The sequence below is a fragment of the Balaenoptera ricei genome, chromosome 9 (genome assembly GCF_028023285.1).
Source record: "Balaenoptera ricei isolate mBalRic1 chromosome 9, mBalRic1.hap2, whole genome shotgun sequence".
In the NCBI taxonomy this organism is placed as follows: Eukaryota; Metazoa; Chordata; class Mammalia; order Artiodactyla; family Balaenopteridae; genus Balaenoptera; species Balaenoptera ricei.
In genome coordinates, this window is record NC_082647.1 from 53040751 (window position 1) to 53062294 (window position 21544).

The 21544-nt window shown below is 39.7% G+C and overlaps 1 protein-coding gene across 10 annotated transcripts in view; it reads left to right on the top strand.

Moving 5' to 3' along the window:
* Positions 1-21544, top strand: part of ADAM22 (ADAM metallopeptidase domain 22) — a 245897-nt gene that overhangs the window by 38350 nt on the left and 186003 nt on the right. For all 10 annotated transcript variants that reach the window (XM_059933784.1, XM_059933785.1, XM_059933783.1 and 7 more), the window contains exon 3: positions 3200-3276. In XM_059933784.1, the coding sequence (XP_059789767.1) occupies positions 3200-3276 (77 nt within the window). The remainder of the gene's footprint in view (positions 1-3199; positions 3277-21544) is intronic.

A 21544-nucleotide genomic window follows, 5' to 3' on the forward strand; every position in this document is an offset into this window, starting at 1 on the left:
CCCCAAATCAGAAGAGTTCCCAGCACTTGGTAGACTCACAGAAGATGTTTGTTGAATGAATCAATCTGTATACAGTCTAAGGAAGCCTTCCTTACATTAAAACAATATTAATATAATCGCGTTCCTATTACTTTCAATAATGCAAACATTTTGGGGCTTCCCTGGTGGCGCAGTGGTTGGGAGTCCGCCTGCCAATGCAGGGGACACGGGTTCGAGCCCTGGTCTGGGAAGATCCCACATGCCGCGGAGCAACTAGGCCCGTGAGCCACAATTACTGAGCCTGCGCGTCTGGAGCCTGTGCTCGGCAACAAGAGAGGCCGCGATAGTGAGAAGCCCGCGCACCGCGATGAAGAGTGGCCCCCGCTTGCCACAACTAGAGAAAGCCCTCGCACAGAGACGAAGACCCAGCACAGCCAAAAATAAATAAATTTATAAAAAAAAAAAAAATAATAATGCAGACATTTTTCACTAACGGCAGTTAAACATGCTGTCAATAGATTTTCTGTTGAATTTACATAATGGGTTTCTCCTTGGGACATGGATGAGGTCAATAAAGTAAAATACCAGATGTAAACTGAAACTGCAGGAAAAAGAAAATATAAGAATTAGAATTAATGCAAACAGTAAATATCTTGCTAAAAAAGAATAGTAATGTTATTTTGATCCAAGCTGTAATCATGATGCCGTGATGAATAACATGTGTCCTCTGCCATGTTCATAATAAATGCTGAGAAAGAATGGAGGAGAGAGAGGTTCTTTTTAATTGAGACAGAGCTTTCCTCAGGCTGTTCCCAAAACATGGTTGTTAGCACTTCAGGAAACTCAAAGAGCTTTTAGAGAAAAGAAATTATCCATTGAGGTGGCATTAAGAACAACTTGATGGAAGGATGGCATTTCTGTAAGCAGGTAATTTATAGCTGTGCAATTGTTGTTCATGTATGCATCCAGGTGATTGATCAAACAAACCCTCAAATGAGTCAGTCAGTCAGGAAATACTTATTGAATACCTGATGCTGGTCAGTACTGAGGCCCTCATATCAAAATGAACCGTATTGAGGAAGAGGAGAGAAGGAAGCTGGAAGGGGTTGGGAAGACTTCCTGGGAGAGGGAAGTTTGGATTGAATTGTGTCCCCTCCAAAATTTATATGTTGAAACCCTAAGTGCTAATGGGACTGTATTTGGTGACAGGGTGTTTAAGGAGGTAATTAGATTAAATGAAGTTGTAAGGGTGGATGCTAATCCAATATGACTGATATCCTTATAAGAGGAGAGAGAGAGAGAGAGAGACCTGGGGTACACATGCATAGAGAGGAAGCCTTGTGGCCATCTGCAAGCCAAGGAGAGAGGCCTCAGGAGAAACCAAATCTGCCAACACCTTGAGCTTGGACTTCCAGCCTCCAGAACTGTGAGAAAGCAAATTTCTGTTGTTTATGTCATCCGGTCTGTGGTACTTTCTTATGGTAGCCCGGGTAGACTAATACAAAAAGGAACTTGATCTAAGTCTTGAAGGATGAATAGGGCCATTTCTGGGAAATGGCCATGGTGAAGATCACTACCCCTGGGTCTGGTTTGGAAAAGCACAAGTGATGAATGAAAGCTACAGAAAAAGTTGGAATGCACATAGTTTGTGGAATTAAAGAGTAGAAGAGAGAACTGAGTGTGAATGGGATATGGGTGGGTCCTTGGGAACTTGTGTGCTGTTATGTCTGGGGTGGGGGAGGTGATTGTGGAGGATCTTGATATGCAGAGAGAGAAAGTTTGTATTTGATGTAGTAGAAAATCTAGGACTTACATTTGGGGTTTTGGTAAGGGGTCAGTTTTAGGAAAATCAGGGAGGATATGAACTGTGGCAGATATGGAAATGAAGAGTAAAGTGTGGATCCAAGAACCATCATAAAAAGAAAGAAGAAGCCAGAGTTTGGTGAGAACCTGGGTGTTAATTGGGAAGAGTGAGGAGTTAGGGTTGGATGTTTAATGAGGCTAAGAAGTATCCAGATAGTTCTTCATCCTTGGGGTTTCACGAGGATTGGAATGTGTTAGCAACTGAGGTGTGGCATTCTCCCACTCCCACTTATTTCAAAGATTTTAAAATGGAAAGGTTATCGTTTGTTTCCAGAAAGCTTTATGATTATTAAGCACTCTCCTTTCTCCTGATACCATAGCTTAATGAGTGTGAAAATCCTAGGTATGATTGAGGGGCCCTTTGTGCCCCACAGAATCCTAGAATGTCCCTTCCTAAGATGCGCTGGTTCTTGGGAAGCAGTACCACCATCTGCCTCACGTGCTACATAAATACAGTTGCTCAGATGGTTTATGTCTCTAAAATAGTGTATGCTTGCTTTTCTCACTGCAGGAATTATACATGTTTATTGTAGAAATTTTGGATACTATAGACAAATATGAACCAAAAATCAAATAATTTATAGTTCTACTGCTCAGGTATAGCTACTGTTAATATGGGGAGTCAAGATAAATAGTTTTGCTTCCTTCCTCCTTTCTTTTCAATTATTACATGTGGTTATTCAATACGCTAATATTAATGTTATTGGTAACACTGTATGTTTTTTAGAGTCCCTTGTGATTTTCTCTGGGAGTCCCTAGATTGGCCTAGGAAATAGTGATTTTTTTCCCAATAAACTTTTGATGGGTGTTGTTTGCAGTAGATGGGCAGAGGCTCAGTTTTTCTCTGAGGAAATTGTGGAAACCTCTATGAAATTACATTTGGTAAATTAGAACTGAACTATTACTTTGAAAGTATGTATTTGAGATAGGATGAAAAGGGTTTTTTAGAAGTTTAGATGTCTTCCTTGTAAATAGATCACATTCATCATCTTAATTTACTCTTGCATTGAACATATTTTTCCCTATTTCTTTTTTAATCTACAAAGCTTAATTTTAAAGGAGTCAGTCATCTAAAACAGAATGAAATGTAGTTCAGTCTTCTTGGAAATGAAATGTTTAACCACTTGAGATAAAGCTGAAAGGGAGGGTACTTGCCCTCCTTGATTAAGTGGTACTTTACTTTAGATTAGTGAATAGTTTCTAAGAAGGTGCAAATTTTACTTTGTTTTTATTTAATTTCTATGTTGAACTGGTTTTCTAATTTATATTATAAAACTTTCAAATGATCATGAGAAGTGCTTATCATCTGATCTCTATGGCTGAATAATAAATACCTTTTATCTTTCTGATATTGCAGTTGACTCACGTTGACCAGGCAAGCTTCCTGCTGGGTGCCTTTGGAACATCGTTTATTCTTGATGTCCTGCTAAATCAGTAAGTTTTTCTTGAGCTGCACTCACTGTTTTCAGATACACATTGAATCCAGTTTCTTATCCTGCTGTAAAAATTTTTTTCTTACTATATTTTACTTCATTTTCCAATATCAGTTAAATACTATATTTAAAACTATTGTATCTATTGACTGTAAGTTATAAAGTCTGGTAAATAACAGAAAATGGGTATCCGCTTGAAATTGAACAACTGTAACAGCTTTAAGAATGTAAAATTGAGGGAAAGATTTACTCCAATATTTTGCATAAAGATATATATGACCTAAGTTCCTATGAATGACAATAAATTATGAAAATAATACTTTGAGTATTAAAACATCTTTCTTAAGAACAGCAGAAAAGGTAAGTCACCCTTTTTGCTCAGTGAGTCAGGGGACTGGCTGCATGATAGTGTGATTCCAAATAATGCCATTAGATGCTTTGATTTGGGAGTTGATTTTTATAAGGTTTAAGGTACTGGAATTATTCTGTAAATACTATATAATTTTGGAAATTGTCATTACCTAGAATTTTAGGTTTGGAATAGTAGAATTTTAAGTTTGGGAGTGGCTTTTGATAAATCACTGGATTTAATGTCTTCCCTCTGGGTTAGTATCTAAGAAGTCTTACAGGACATTTAGTTGTCTATTCACTTTTTAAAAAAAGCATTAGTATCCCACTTCTTATCCTGAGCAAGCAGGAAGAGACCAGGGCTCTGTCAGCCAGCGTTTCTGAGCTGAGCAGCACTGGACTACAGCTTTGCTGAAATCAGCTATGCAACAACTTAGGAAGAAAGTTTCAGGCCAGGAGGACAGTACGGTAGACCGAGAGTGAGAACTAGAGCCTAATTTGTATACAGTGGGGAATCAGCCAGATGGAAGACTCTGAGTTAATTAAAAAAAAGGATGTAAGAGGCAGTTCTTAGAGCTGTACTATCTGGATAGGTAGCCACTAGCCTCTTGTGGCTGTTTAAATTAAAATTAAATAATTAAAATAAAATAAAAAATTCTGTTTCTTAGTTGCATGAACCGCATTTCAAATGCTCAGTAGCCATGTGTAGTTAGTGGTTACCTTATAGGACAAGGCAGAACATTTCCAACATTGCAGAAAGTGCTGTTGCACAGTGCTGGTTTAGAGATTTCCTTTGAGGAAAGGGCACATGTGCACTGTTAAGATTATTGAGCGAGGTCAATCAGTATTCAGGAGAATTCACTTCTTCCTTTTAGATTTTAGTCTATGTTTAATAGATTAATTTCATAATTAATTTTACTAGTATCCTAATTTTTATGGAATTTATTTACAAAGTTTTCATCATACCATAGTTATTGTTTTAGTGTTTAAGTTATATATTAGTTTATTTTTTAATTAAGCTGCCTTGTAGGTAGGTACATTTTGTAAGTAGTGCTTCCCTCTCCCCACATTTTTGTTTCACAAACAATTTAAATACTGAAAAGCATGTGTTAGATGGCAGTCTGTTATTTGGGTGATCTAACAATGGGAGTGTTTTGTTCTTTGATCATGAACATTTAAAAAATGTAACATAAGTTGTATTTCTACAATACTCATTAAAATAGTTTCTTTCTTATTTTTAAAATTTATGGCTTAGAACATAAATATTAGATGTTTTATACCACACTGTATTTTACCCTAATTTCATAGGACGTGAATAAGATTGTGTTAATACGATCTGTATCTTATATTCCTGCTTGATGTAAATACCCTAAAATTTACATGTTTGTATGACTCATTTCAGTTTTTCAGCAATTTTAATGTCATAAAGTTTTAAAAAACTCATTATGAAAGAATGCATGCTCCTTAGAAAAATAATGAAAGAGTAGAAAAACAATCTCATATAATTCTACCACTTAGACACTGATTGCCCTGTTTTAAGTTGTAACCCTCTCTGTGCTCACTTGCCCATACACCCTACTACCTATTCTCCCTTGCTTAATTTAAAAAATATTATCACAATTTAATATAAAGGTTGACTCATGAAATTGCCATTTTTGCAGGTCAAAAATTTGATGACCATCATTGTCATATGGTCAACTAATTCTCTGTATTTTAATTTTTAATTTATTTTTAAAAATTTAAATTTTTTTTTTTTTTTTTATCTTTTTCCTCCATCTAGAATTTAAGCTCATTGAGGACTGAGATGTTTTTTCGTTTATTGTTGTATCCTTAGCCCAGAATAGGCACTAAATTCTAGGTTGGGAAGTCATATTGACTTAGAAACTAAAGGCTGGAATAGGCCAGGAGACAGAGGAGATGATGGATGAGGGTGGAGGCTATCAACTGGAGAAGAGTGAAGCAGCAAAAAAGAAAGAGGGCAAGTGTTTGGGGCTGGCTTCTAAAAAAGCTGAGCGTGCACATCTAGGTATGATTTGGAAAGTCAGGTTCCTAGGTCTCTATTTCAATGACTCCTTCCCATCCCTTCAAATCATGGCTCTGGTGGATACCCCCTGCCTTGTTTTCTGGTTTCTGACATTTGTAATGCCTTGACTTTCAGTACCCCAACGAAGAAAGGATATTTATTCATTCTGCCCAAGCCATCTCACTTCCTCTGGAGGAATCCGAGCACTATAGTTTTCTGTTCCTGAAGGGGAAACACATATGGCCATACTTATCAGAGCATGAAGCTTAGAATACTAAGGGTGAAGCAAAATTTCTTTCTAGATACTGGCAAGAACCTCCCTTCTTCTTATTGCAGTACAAAGGATAAAATAATAGCATAAATAGAGATTTCCTGAGCTGAGAAATATGCAAAGTTGTTTTTTTTGGCCTGGGATCTATATTAAACATAGATGTCAGGTATCTATTTTCTTTATGCTTTATGGTCTAGGATGATTTGATACAAAGGTTTTTTTTTCTTATTTTTATGGAGAATGTTTTTATTTCATGGTTTCACTTTATATATTATCTAGTGGTTATATTGATTAAGGAGCAGAAAGATGAAAAATCGATGATGCTCTTTAAGTTTTCCTTCCTTCCTTCCTCCCTCCCTCCCTTGCTCCCTCCCTCCCTCCCTCTGTTCCTTCCTTCCTTTCTTTTTTTTCCTCACTCATATGCTTACTAACATTTATTTAACATAGTTTGTTGATTGTTTGTTGTTTTTTACTTTTTCTTCTTAAAACGATTTTTTTTATTGAGGTCTAGCTGATTTACAATATTATAGTAGTTTCAGGTGTACAACATAGTGATTCAAAACTATACTCCATTTGATGTTATTATAAAATAATGACTACATTCCCTGTGCTGTACAATATACCCTTGTGGATTATTAATTTTATACATAGTCATCTTTACCTCTTAATCCTCTACCCCCATGTTGCCCCTCCCCCCTTCTTCCCTAGCCCCACTGGAAACCACTAGTTTGTTCTGTATATCTGTGAGTCTGTTTCTGTTTTGTCATATTGATTCATTTATTTTTTCTGGTTCCACATATGAATGACAACATAAAGTATTTGTCTTTGTCTGACTTATTTCACTAAGCGTAATACCCTCTAGGTCCATCCATGTTGTGGAAAATGCAAAATTTCATCCTTTGTATCTGGTAGGTTGGTTATGTTTCCCAGTGTTAGAGAAGTGGCCTTTTTTTTTTTTTTTTTTTTAGGTTGGAGATTCATCAGTTTTTAAAAATTAATTAATTTATTTATTATTCATTTTTGGCTGCCTTGGGTCTCTGCCGCTGTGCGCGGGCTTTCTCTAGTTGCGGCGAGCGCGGGCTTTTCATTGCGGTGGCTTCCCGTTGCGGAGCACAGGCTCTAGGTGCACAGACTTCAGCAGCTGTGGCACGCGGGCTTCAGCAGTTGTGGCTCACGGACTGTAGAGCGCAGGCTCAGCAGCCGTGGCACACGGGCCTAGTTGCTCCGCGGCATGTGGGATCCCCCTGGACCAGGGCTCGAACCCATGTCCCCTGCACTGGCAAGCGGGTTCCCAACCACTGCGCCACCAGGGAAGCCCGAGAAGTTGCCTTTTGTAGGAGATATCTTATACGTTCCAGCAGCTCTGTCACCAGAGCTATGTACTCTAGGGGTTCCCCCTATGTGGGCTGTGTGGGTCCTTCTGTTGTGGTGGGCGGACTACTGTGGGCATGCTGGTTGGCATGGCTGGCCCCCTGTTCAGCTGGTGTGAGGCCCTGCCTTGTGTGGAGGCTGCTGGCCACTGGTTGGTAGGGCTGCGTAATGACAAGGCTGGCTGTGGAACCCCAGCGAGTCCCAGGGCTAGTGCTGGCTCACTGGTGGGTGGAGCTGGGTCCTGGGGACTCTGACTGAAGGGCCCTGGGGGTCCCAAAGCTAGTGGGTGGGGCTAGATCCCAGGGCCACTGGCTGAGGTGCCCAAGGTGTCCCAAATCTGGAGTTGACCTGTTGCTGAGCAGGGTCTAGTCCTGGGGTCTCTGGCTGCAGGGTCCAAGGCTCCCAGAGCTGGTGTTGGATCACTGTTGGGTGGGGCCAGTTCCTGATACAACTGGCTGCAGGGTCCAGGGTATCCCGAAGTTGTGTCTCCCTGCTGAAGAATGGGGTCAGATCCTGGGGCGACTGGCTGAGGGGCCCAAGGTGTCTCAGGGTTGGGGCTGGCCTGCTGGTGAGAGGACTGGGTCCTGCCATGGCAGGCTGCAGGGCTACAGTTGTTTGGGGACAGATGTTCACCTGCTGGTGGGTGAGGCTGGTACCAAGGCTAGAACTGGCTGGCTGGTGGGCAGGGCTATAGCCCAGGGGGTTCTGGGATTGGTGCCTGTGCACTGCGGGTGGAGCAGGCTCCCCGCGTCTCTAGCTGCAGGACCCTGGGGGGTCCTGGATCTAGTGTTTGCACCCTGGTGTGTGTGGCCACGTCCTGGGATCTCTGATGCACAGGGCTGTATCCAGGATTGGCTATGGGCTCAGCAGGTCTTCAGGCAGCTGGCCTGCTGGTGCTGGGTCTGTGTCCCCTCCCAGCTAGTCGCTTGGCCTGAGATGTCTCAGTACTGGTGCCTGCAGGCTGGTGAGTGGGGATGGGGCTGGGTCTTGGAGCTAATAAGCTAGAGGGAGGATTCCAGAATGGTGCCCGCCAGCACCAGTGTCTCCGTGGTAGAACGAGCTCCCCAAAATGGCTGCCGCCCGTGTCTTGGTCTCCAGTTTCCTCCTGCCTCTCTGGGACACTTTCCAGTATCAGCAGGTGGGTCTGCCACAGGCTCCTTTCAAATGACTACTTCTGCCCTGAGTCCTAGAGTATGTGAGATTTTGTGTGCACCCTTTAAGAGTGGAGTCTCTATTTCTCACAGCCCTCTGGCTCCCCCAAAAGTAATCCCTGCTGGCCTTTAAAGCCAAACATTCTGGGGGCTCATTTTCCTGGCACTGGACCCTCGGGCTGGGGAGCACAGTGTGGGGCTCCAACCCCTCACTCCTTGGGAAGAATCTCTGCAATTATAGCTATTCTCCCGTTTGTGGCTCGCCCACCCACTGGTATGGGTCTGGACTCTTTTGCAATTTTGCCCCTCCTACCTGTCTCGCTGTGGTTCCTTCTTTCTATCTTTAGTTGTAGAAGGTCTTTTCTGGTAGGTTCTGGCCTTTCACATCGGTAGTTTCTTGTATATAAATTTATTTTCATTTTTGGCTGTGTTGGGTCTTTGTTGCTGTGTGCGGGCTTTCTCTAGTTGCGGCAAGCGGGGGCTACTCTTCGTTGCGGTGCGCAGGCTTCTCATTGCAGTGGCTTCTCTTTGTTGCGGAGCGTGGGCTCTAGGCGCGCAGGCTTCAGTAGCTGTGGCACACAGGCTCAGTAGTTGTGGCTTGTGGGCTCTAGAGCGCAGGCTCAGTAGTTGTGGCGCACGGGCTTAGTTGCTCCACGGCATGTGTGATCTTCCCGGACGAGGGCTCGAACCCATGTCCCCTGCATTGGAAGGTGGATTCTTAACCCCTGCACCACCTGGGAAGCCCAGTTTCTTGTAAACAGTTGTCATTTTGGTATGAGAGACCCTGAGAGAAGGAGAGTGCAGGGTCTTCCTACTCCACCATCTCGGGAACTCTTTAACCTAAGCTTTTTTCCTTATGAAGCAATTTATAGGGCTATGGAACAAGTAGAGTTTTTTGTCTTGTTTGAAACTGGAGACAAATTAAGTAAGTCCTTGTGTAGCTGGATTCCAGTTGCAGGATGGATCCAATAATACATATTTTTAGATTGGAAGGAAGGAAAAGTATCATTACATTATATTCCTTCTGAATGTTCAGTAAACAAGGTTACCTGTAACCAATTATATACTAATTCAACCTTTAGGTTGTAACTTGTACAGGAGGCAGATAAAGACTATGGGATGGTTAAAAATGAAAAGCACAGCCAGTTCCTGTGTTATCAAGACTATGAAGGGCGGGAAGCAGTTCTTAACTCCTTCAAGGGGTCACACAGGTGTGAAATTTCACTCTTTGGGACAGATATGTTAATAAAACCAATCATATGGCCTGGCCTAGTCAAACTAGTCCTGAGGCCACATTGGATCTTTCCAGAGGTCAAGAACTGGTGTTATACTTTATTGTGAAAGATTCCTCAGAAAGAAAAGGCTCAAGAGGGCAGACAGCAGGAGCAAGAAGAACTACAATCCTGCAGCCTATGGAACGAAAACCACATTCACAGAAAGATAGACAAAATGAAAAGGCAGAGGACTGTGTACCAGATGAGGAACAAGATAAAACCCCAGAAAAACAACTAAATGAAGTGGAGATAGGCAATCTTCCAGAAAAAGAATTCAGAATAATGATAGTGAAGATGATCCAGGACCTCGGAAAAAGAATGGAGGCAAAGATCGAGAAGATGCAAGAAATGTTTAACAAAGACCTAGAAGAATTAAAGAACAAACACCTAGAAGAATTAAAGAACAAACAAACAAGATGAACAATACAATAACTGAAATGAAAAATACACTAGAAGTAATCAATAGCAGAATAACTGAGGCAGAAGAATGGATATGTGACCTGGAAGACAGAATGGTGGAATTCACTGACATGGAACAGAATAAAAAAAAAAAAAAACAAAAGAAATGAAGACAGCCTAAGAGACCTCTGGGACAACATTAAACGCAACAACATTCGCATTATAGGGGTCCCAGAAGGAGAAGAGAGAGAGAAAGAACCCGAGAAAATATTTGAAGAGATTATAGTTGAAAACTTCCCTAACGTGGGAAAGGAAATAGCCACGCAAGTCCAGGAAGCACAGAGAGTCCCAGGCAGGATAAACCCAAGGAGAAACATGCCAAGACACATAGTAATCAAATTGGGAAAAATTAAAGATAAAGAAAAATTATTAAAAGCAACAAGGGAAAAATGACAAATAACATACAAGGGAACTCCCATAAGGTTAACAGCAGAAACTGTACAAGCCAGAGAGAGTGGCACGATATATTTAAAGTGATGAAAGGGAAGAACCTACGGCCAAGATTATTCTACCCAGCAAGGGTCTCATTCACATTCAATGGAGAAATCAAAAGCTTTACAGACAAGCGAAAGCTAAAAGAATTCAGCACCACCAAACCAGCTCTACAACAAATGCTAAAGGAACTTCTCTAAGTGGAAAACACAAGAGAAGAAAAGGACCTACAAAAACAAACCCAAAACAATTAAGAAAATGGTCACAGGAACATACATATCGATAATTACCTTAAATGTGAATGGATTAAATGCTCCAACCAAAAGGCACAGTCTTGCTGAATGGATACAAAAACAAGACCCATATATATGTTGTCTACAACATACCCACTTCAGACCTAGGGACACATACAGACTGAAAGTGAGGGGATGGAAAAAGATATTCCATGCAAATGGAAATCAAAACAAAGCTGGAGTAGCAATACTCATATCAGATAAAATAGACTTTAAAATAAAGAATGTTACAAGAGACAAGGAAGGACACTACATAATGATCAAGGGATCAATCCAAGAAGAAGTTATAACAATTATAAATATATATGCACCCAACATAGGAGCACCTCAATATATAAGGCAAATGCTAAGAGCCAAAAAAGAGGAAATCAACAGTAACACTATAATAGTGGGGGACTTTGACACCTCACTTACACCAATGGACAGATCATCCAGACAGAAAATTAATAAGTAAACAGAAGCTTTAAATGACACAGTCGACCAGATAGATTTAATTGATATTTATAGGACATTCCATCTGAAAACAGCAGATTACACTTTCTTCTCAAGTGCACATGGAACATTCTCTGGAATAGATCACATCTTGGGTCACAAATCAAGCCTCAGTAAATTTAAGAAAATTGAAGTGATATCAAGCATGTTTTATGACCACAGCGCTATGAGATTAGAAATCAATTACAGGGAAAAAAACGTAAAAAACACAAACACATGGAGGCTAAACAATACGTTACTAAATAACCAAGAGATCACTGAAGAAATCAAAGAGGAAATCCAGAAATACCTAGAGACAAATGACAATGAAAACACGACGATCCAAAACCTATGGAATGCAGCAAAAGCAGTTCTAAGAGGGAAGTTTCTGGCAGTACAAACCTCCCTCAAGAAACAAGAAAAATCTCAAATGAACAATCTAACCTTACACCTAAAGGAACTAGAGAAAGAAGAACAAACAAAACCCAAAGTTAGCAGAAGCAAAGAAATTGTAAAGATCAGAGCAGAAATAAATGAAATAGAAACCAAGTAAACAATAGCAAAGATCAATAAAACTAAAAGCTGGTTCTTTTAGAAGATAAACAAAATTGATAAACCTTTAGCCAGACTCATCAAGAAAAAGAGGGAGAGGACTCAAATCAATAAAATTAGAAATGAAAAAGAAGTTACAACTGACACTGCAGAAGTACAAAGCATCCTAAGAGACTACTACAAGCAACTCTATGCCAATAAAATGGACAACCTGGAAGAAATGGACAAATTCTTAGAAAAGTATTACCTTCCAAGACTGAACCAGGAAGAAGTAGAAAATGTGAACAGACCAATCAGAAGTAATGAAATTGAAACTGTGATTAGAAATCTTCCAACAAACAAAAGTCCAGGACCAGGTGGTTTCACAGGCAAGAAGAGCTAACACCCATCCTTCTCAAACTCTTTCAAAAAATTGCAGAGGAAGGAACACTCCCAAACTCATTCTACGAGGCCACCATCACCCTGATACCAAAACCAGACAAAGATGTCACAAAGAAAGAAAACTACAGGCCAATATCACTGATGAACATAGATGCAAAAATCCTCAACAAAATACTCGCAAACAGAATCCAACAGCACATTAAAAGGATCATACACCATGATCAAGTGGGGTTTATCCCAGGAATGCAAGGATTCTTCAATATACGTAAATCAATCAACGTGATACACCATATTAACAAATTGAAGGAGAAAAACCATATGATCATCTCAATAGATGCAGAGAAAGCTTTCGACAAAATTCAACACCCATTTATGATAAAAGTCCTGCAGAAAGTAGGCATAGAGGGAACTTTCCTCAACATAATAAAGGCCATATATGACAAACCCACAGCCAACATTGTCCTCAATGGTGAAAAACTGAAACCATTTCCACTAAGATCAGGAACAAGACAAGGTTGCCCACTCTCACCACTATTATTCAACATAGTTTTGGAAGTGTTAGCCACAGCAATCAGAGAAGACAAAGAAATAAAAGGAATCCAAATCGGAAAAGAAGAAGTAAAGCTGTCACTGTTTGCAGATGACATGATACTATACATAGAGAATCCTAAAGATGCTACCAGAAAACTCCTAGAGCTAATCAATGAATTTGGTAAAGTAGCAGGATACAAAATTAATGCACAGAAATCTCTTGCATTTCTATACACTAATGACGAAAAATCTGAAAGTGAAATTAAGAAAACACTCCCGTTTACCATTGCAACAAAAAGAATAAAATATCTAGGAATAAACCTACCTAAGGAGACAAAAGACCTGTATGCAGAAAATTATAAGACACTGATGAAAGAAATTAAAGATGATACAAATAGATGGAAAGATATACCATGTTCCTGGATTGGAAGAATCAACATTGTGAAAATGACTCTACTACCCAAAGCAATCTACAGATTCAAGGCAATCCCTATCAAACTACCACTGGCATTTTTCACAGAACTAGAACAAAAAATTTCACAATTTGTATGGAAACACAAAAGACCCCGAATAGCCAAAGCAATCTTGAGAACAAAAAATGGAGCTGGGGGAATCAGGCTCCCTGACTTCAGACTATATTACAAAGCTACAGTAATCAAGACAGTTTGGTACGGGCACAAAAACAGAAATATAGATCAATGGAACAGGATAGAAAGCCCAGAGATAAACCCACGCACATATGGTCACCTTATCTTTGATAAAGGAGGCAAGCATATACAGTGGAGAAAAGACAGCCTCTTCAATAAATGGTGCTGGGAAAATTGGACAGATACATGTAAAAGTATGAAATTAGAACACTCCCTGACACCATGCACAAAAATAAACTCAAAATGGATTAAAGACCTAAGTGTAAGACCAGACACTATCAAACTCTTAGAGGAAAACATAGGCAGAACATTCTATGACATACATCACAGCAAGATTCTTTTTGACCCAGCTCCCAGAGAAATGGAAATAAGAACACAAATAAACAAATGGGACCTAATGAAACTTAAAAGCTTTTGCACAGCAAAGGAAACCATAAACAAGACCAAAAGACAACCATCAGAATGGGAGAAAATATTTGCAAATGAAGCAACTGACAAAGGATTAATCTCCAAGATTTACAAGCAGCTCATGCAGCTCAATATCAAAAAAACGAACAACCCAATCCAAAAATGGGCAGAAGACCTAAATAGACATTTCTCCAAAGAAGATATACAGATGGCCAACAGACACATGAAAGAATGCTCAACATCATTAATCATTAGAGAAATGCAAATCAAAACTACAATGAGATATCATCTCACACCGGTCAGAATGGCCATCATCAAAAAATCTAGAAACAATAAATGCTGGAGAGGGTGTGGAGGAAAGGGAACTCTCTTGCACTGTTGGTGGGAATGTAAATTGATACAGCCACTATGGAGAACAGTATGGAGGTTCCTTAAAAAACTACAAATAGAACTACCATACGATCCAGCAATCCCACTACTGGGCATATACCCTGAGAAAACCATAGGTCAAAAAGAGTCTTGTACCAAAATGTTCATTGCAGCTCTATTTACAATAGCCAGGACATGGAAGCAACCTAAATGTCCATCGACAGATGAATGGATAAAGAAGATGTGGCACATATATACAATGGAATATTACTCAGCCATAAAAAGAAATGAAATGGAGGTATTTGTAATGAGGTGGATGGAGTTAGAGTCTGTCATACAGAGTGAAGTAAGTCAGAAAGAGAAAAACAAATACAGTATGCTAACACATATATACGGAATCTAAGGGAAAAAAAAGCCATGAAGAACCTAGTGGCAAGACGGGAATAAAGACACAGACCTACTAGAGAATGGACTTGAGGATATGGGGAGGGGGTGGGGTGAGATGTGACAGGGTGAGAGAGTGTCATGGACATATATACACTACCAAATGTAAAATAGGTAGCTAGTGGGAAGCAGCCGCATAGCACAGGGAGATCAGCTCGGTGCTTTGTGACCACCTAGAGGGGTGGGATGGGGAGGGCGGGAGGGAGGGAGATGCAAGAGGGAAGAGATATGGGAACATATTGTATATGTATAACTGATTCACTTTGTTATAAAGCAGAAGGTAACACACCATTGTAAGGCAATTATACTTCAATAAAGATGTTTAAAAAAAAAAAAAAAATTGCAGAGGAAGGAACACTCCCAAACTCATTCTACGAGGCCACTATCACGCTGATACCAAAACCAGACAAAGATACTACAAAAAAAGAACACAGGCCAATATCACTGATGAATATAGATGAAAAAACCCTCAACAAAATACTAGCAAACAGAATCCAACAACACCTTAAAAGGATCATACACCATGATCAAGTGGGATTTATCCCAGGGATGCAAGGATTCTTCAATATATGCAAGTCAATCAATGTGATACACCATATTAACAAATTGAAGAATAAAAACCATATGATCATCTCAATAGATGCAGAAAAAGCTTTTGACAAAATTCAACACCATTTATGATAAAAACTCTCCAGAAAGTGGGCATAGAGGGAACCTACCTCAACATAATAAAGGCCATATACGACAGACCCACAGCAAACATCGTTCTCAATGGTGAAAAACTGAAAGCATTTCCTCTAAGATCAGGAACAAGACAAAGATGTCCACTCTCGCCACTATTATTCAGCATAGTTTTGGAAGTCCTAGCCATGGCAATCAGAGAAGAAAAAGAAATAAAAGGAATACAAATTGGAAAAGAAGTGAAACTGTCACTGTTTGCAGATGACATGATACTATACATAGATAATCCTAAAGATGCCACCAGAAAGCTACTAGAGCTAATCAATGAATTTGGTAAAGTTGCAGGATACAAAATTAATGCACAGATATCTCTTGCATTCCTGTACACTAACAATGAAAGATATGAAAGAGAAATTAAGGAAACAATCCCATTCACCATTGCAACAAAAAAATGAAATATGTAAGAATGAACCTACCTAAGGAGGTAAAAGACCTGTACTCAGAAAACTATAAGACACTGATGAAAGAAATCAAAGATGACACAAACAGATGGAGAGATATACCATGTTCTTGGATTGGAAGAATCAATATTGTGAATATTACTATACTACCCAAAGCAATCTACAGATTCAATGCAATCCCTATCAAATTACCAATGAGTTTTTTTACAGAACTAGAACAAAAAATCTTAAAATTTGAATGGAGACACAAAAGACCCCGAAGAGCCAAAGCAATCTTGAGGGAACAAAACAGAGCTGGAGGAATCAGACTCCCTAACTTCAGACTATACTACAGAGCTACAGTAATCAAGACAATATGGTACTGGCACAAAAACAGGAATATAGATCAATGGAAATGGATAGAAAGCCCAGAGATAAACCCACACACCTATGGTCAACTAATCTATGACAAAGGAGGCAAGGATATACAATGGAGAAAAGACAGTCTCTTCAGTAAGTGGTGCTGGGAAAACTGGACAGCTACATGTAAAAGAACGAAATTAGAACACTCCCTAACACCATACACAAAAATAAACTCAAAATGGATTAAAGACATAAATGTAAGAGTGGACACCATAAAACTCTTAGAGGAAAACATAGGAAGAACACTCTTTGACATAAATCACAGCATGATCTTTTTGACCCACCTCCTAAAGTAATGGAAATAAAAACAAAAATAAACAAATCTGACCTAATGAAAATTAAGAGCTTTTGTACAGCAAAGAAACTATAAACAAGATGGAAAGACAGCCCTCAGAATGGGAGAAAATATTTGCAAATGAATCAACGGACAAAGGATTAATCTCCAAAATATATAATCAGCTCATGCAGCTCAATATTAATAAAACAAACACCCCAATCCAAAAATGGGCAGAAGACCTAAATAGACATTTCTCCAAAGAAGAAATACAGATGGCCAAGAGGCACATGAAAAGCTGCTCAACATCACTAATTATTAGAGAAATGCAAATCAAGTCTACAATGAGGTATCACCTCACACTGTTTAGAATGGGCAGCATCAGAAAATCGCCGAACAACAAATGTTGAAGAGGGTGTGGATAAAAAAGGAACCCTCTTGCACTGTTGGTGGGAATGTAAATTGATACAGCCACTATGGAGAACAGTATGGAGGTTCCTTAAAAAACTACAAATAGAATTACCATATGACCCAGCAATCCCACTACTGGGCATATACCCAGGGAAAACCATAATTCAAAAAGACACATGCACCCCATTGTTCACTGCAGCACTATTTACAATAGCCAGGTCATGGAAGCAATGTAAATGCCCTTCAAGAGATGAATGGATAAAGAGGATGTGGTACATATATACAATGGAATATTACTCAGCCATAAGAAGGAATGAAATTGGATCATTTGTAGAGATGTGGATGGACCTAGAGACTGTCATACAGAGTGAAGTAAGAAAGAGAAAAACAAATATCTTTTATTAATGACTATATGTGGAATCTAGAAAAATGGTACAGATGAACCAGTTTGCAAGGCAGAAATAGAGACACAGATGTAGAGATCAAACATATGGACACCAAGGGGGGAAATTTGGGGGGGGGGTGGTGGTGGGATGAATTGGGAGGTTGGGATTTACATATATACACTAATATGTATAAAATAGATAACTAATAAGAACCTGCTCTATAAAAAAAAATAAAAGAAAAAAAAAGATAAGGGTCAATAAAGATATTTAACTCTATTATTGAAGTAATTCAGGCCAGGTCTGTTCCTGTAACTCTCTCCTGTCTTCTTCACGAAGTGGATAATTAAACTGCCCAAAGGATTGCATGAATATTGAAAAAGTTTCTTTTCAGAACTCCTTGATTTTTTTACAACAGGTGACCTGACAGAAATAAACCACATATACACATACACACACTCCACACCACACACCATGCAAAGAAGCAAAGACTCCACGTGGACTGTAGTTGGTTGTTTTAGGACGTGAAACACATAACAATAAAGAGAGAACTCATCTTTTTTTTGTCAATAATTTATAAAAATATTTATTTTATATTGAAGTATGGTTGATTAACAGTGTTGGTTATCTATTTTAAATATAGTTGTGTGTATGTGGAAGGGATTCTGCTGTCCAGCTATCAGATCTTGAGATGATCCAATTCTTGAATTTTGGCTTTTAAAAAATAGATTCTTTCACTTTTATCTTATTTCAATAACAACAAAAATAGTTTCTCTCACTCTGTGATTCTTATATCCATCTCTCTTTTTTTCCTACTTCACGGGGGCACAGGGGGGTAGGGAGGGCAACCAGGGACTCAAACGTGACAGCGGTCAGTAGATGGGTTGCCCGTGCAGATGGGAGGTGATGTAGAGCCAGGGGTGGGAGATGGGGATGGGGTGGGAGATGGGGGTGGGGTGGGAGATGGGAATGGGGTGGGAGATGGGGGTGGGGTGGGAGGAGAAGCACGAGCCAGGTCAGACCAGGAACACCCAAATTCTATTCAAATGAGCAAGTCCATCTTGTCTTCTTTCATTTAGGGGAATCATCTGCCAATTAGTCATCTTTCGCTTGCTTTCCACTGGGACTCTTGAATTTGCAAGGAAAGTAGGAATCACAATAGGTAAAAGACAGGAAATGAATTCAATTGGAATCGAATGTTAAGTTTGGAAGCGTCTCATTTACTTAACCGTGCCCGATTTTCAGTGTGGTAAATAGAATGCTTACAGTGTAGATAAAAATAAGTGACGAGGTTAAGATTATAATTAAAAATGATGATGTTAGGTGATGATAATGAATAGCATGAGATCTTTCACTGTTATTAATGAATCTGTAACTATCTTGCCGTTTAACTAAATTCATTATGGTATTTGTTTATACGTACGTTTAATACAAAACTTTTGTGTAGAACACAAATCTGTGTTGAATAGTTCTTATCAATAATCATCCAGATTTTATTGAATGCCTTTTTAATCAATGCAAGTGAACATATGGATTTTCTTATTTGACTTATTGGGGTTTAGTACAGTAATGTTTCCTGTTATTAGAAATTATTCTTGACTGTAGAGGATAAACTCTACATTATTATGTTGGATAACTCATTGTTCCTGGCCTCTCTCCTTGTGACTATAAAATGGAATCACACCTCCTGTTTTTATCTAAATTACTGTGGCACAAGTCCCAGCTGGCCTTCCTTCTGTAAATTACCTCCGTCTCCAAGTGTTTTTTTCCCCTCAACTGTTTGTGAGATTTGTTCTCTAGTCTTTTTATCTTGCCACTCTATTCTTGCCTCCGATAGATCCCCTGCATTGACCCTCATGACAGCTGCACTGCTGGGTACAGCTGTCCTCCACCAGTGATGGCTGCTTATATCTGCCAGGGGTGGTCCCGCTAAGAACCCACAAGTCCAAACCTATCCACAGGCCTTCTTGTGGAGGTCAGTGACACCACTGGGAGCACACAGACATATCCTCTGCTCAGAGCCAGGCAGAGAAAAGGGAAAGTCCTTACTTTTCCCGGTCCAAGGCACCTTACATTTTCTTTCAAGGTGAAAAGCAATGGGGACATCCACTCTCAGAAGGTGAAACTGAACCCCTGCTTTCAGAGTTATGATCTGGCTTGACTCCCATGGCTTGACAATACCTTTCCCAAAGGATGGCTTATTTAACTTTAAACAATATCCCATGTGGGGTGCCTACAGCTCAGAGCACCGAATACATTTCCTTGTCACAGTTGTTCCTCCTGCATGAAGTGAAGAAAAGATCAGGATTGCACAGCCTTCCTAGTTTAACTTGGGCTCCTAATTTCCTCTGATCCAGTGCTTAGACAAGGACAGACAGTTTTTGGGAGTGGAGCAGTCTGACAAGCAACAGACGTGTAGTGGCTTAACTCTGCAATTAACACCTTGAGGTGAGTGTAATTGCTTTTCTCTACTGGTTCAAGCTTTCCCCACAGTTCAGACAACTCCGAGGGTTTTCTAGGGGGACCTGCCCCTCCAAAAAGGGAAGGTTGCCCAATTACAAATTCTAGTTTTCATTTTAGAATGCTGCAACTGATTTTAAGGCAGTTTTATAGCTTAAAATTATAAGATCCAGTCTCTTTAGGTACCCCGTCACTACTACTAAAATAATTTTGCTGTTACATTATTTAGAATTTTTGCATCAGCAATCATAAATGAGATTGGCATTAGTCTTTTTTTTTTTTTTTTTTTTTGGTATCACAGTTAAAAAGCTGTAAAAAATGGTATTTTTCACTTACAAAAAATTCCCTGAAACATTATCTTGTGTGTATAGGACTCATACATATATATTTTAATGTTTAAAAGTCCTTATCTTTATCCTGACTGGTCCTGTAACACTTTTAATAGATAAGACATTGATAAGCTATTTTTTGATGGGTATTGATGTATTCATCTACTTCTTGTTAAGCCAACATTGGGAAATTGCATTTTCCCAAAGAATTGTCCGCATCATTGAGCACGGCTTACGGGATCTTAGTTCCCCGACCAGGGATTGAACCTGGACCCCTGCCAGTGGAAATGTTGAGTAGCCACTGGGAAGCCAGGGAATTCCCTACACATGCTTTCTAGAAAATAATTTCTAAAATTTCTTCTGTATCTATTATTATATCTTCTTTCCTAATGCTACTTTTATTTGTGCTTATCTTATCAAATATAACCCAATATATACAAACTTTTAGAAACATTTATTGCATAAAATTAAAGACTTTTCATTAAAATTTTTTATTGAGGGACTTCGCTGGTGGTGCAGTGGTTAAGAATCTGCCTGCCGGTGCAGGGGACACGGGTTCGAGCCCTGGTCCGGGAAGATCCCACATGCCGCGGAGCAGCTAAGCCCGTGCGCCACAACTACTGAGCCTGCACTCTAGAGCCCGCGAGCCACAACTACTGAAGCCCTCGTGCCACAACTACTGAAGCCCACACGCCTAGAGCCCGTGCTCCGCAAGAGAAGCCACCGCAATGAGAAGCCTGTGCACCACAATGAAGAGTAGCTCGCACTCGCCGCAACTAGAGAAAGCCTGTGCGCAGCAACGAAGACCCAATGCAGCCAAAAATAAATAAATAAATAAATTTATTAAAAAACAAAAGCTTAAAAAAATTTTTATTGAGGTATTTTTACTTGTTATAAAATTCATCCATTTCACGTTATACAATTTAATGATTTTTTAAAAGTAACTTTACTGAGTGGTGCAACCATTACCATTACCATAACATCAGTTTTATTTATTTATTTATTTATTTTTATTTAATTTATTTATTTATGGCTGCATTGGGTCTTTGTTGCTGTGCGCGGGCTTTCTCTAGTTGCGGTGAGCGCGAGCTACTCTTCATTGTGGTGCGCGGGCTTCTCATTGCGGTGGATTCTCTTGTCCTGGAGCACCAGCTCTAGGTGCGCAGGCTTCAGTAGTTGTGGCTTGCGTGCTCTAGAGCGCAGGTTCATTAGTTGTGGTGCATGGGCTTAGTTGCTCCGTGGCATGTGGGATCTTCCCAGACCACGACTCTAACCCGTGTCCCCTGCATTGGCAGGTGGATTCTTAACCACTGTGCCACCAGGGAAGCCGTACCATAGCATCAGTTTTAAAACACTTTTCATCTCTCCAAAAATATCCCTCATTTCCATTTAAACTTAATCCCCATTCCTATCTCCAGCCCCAGGCAATCACTAATTTACTTT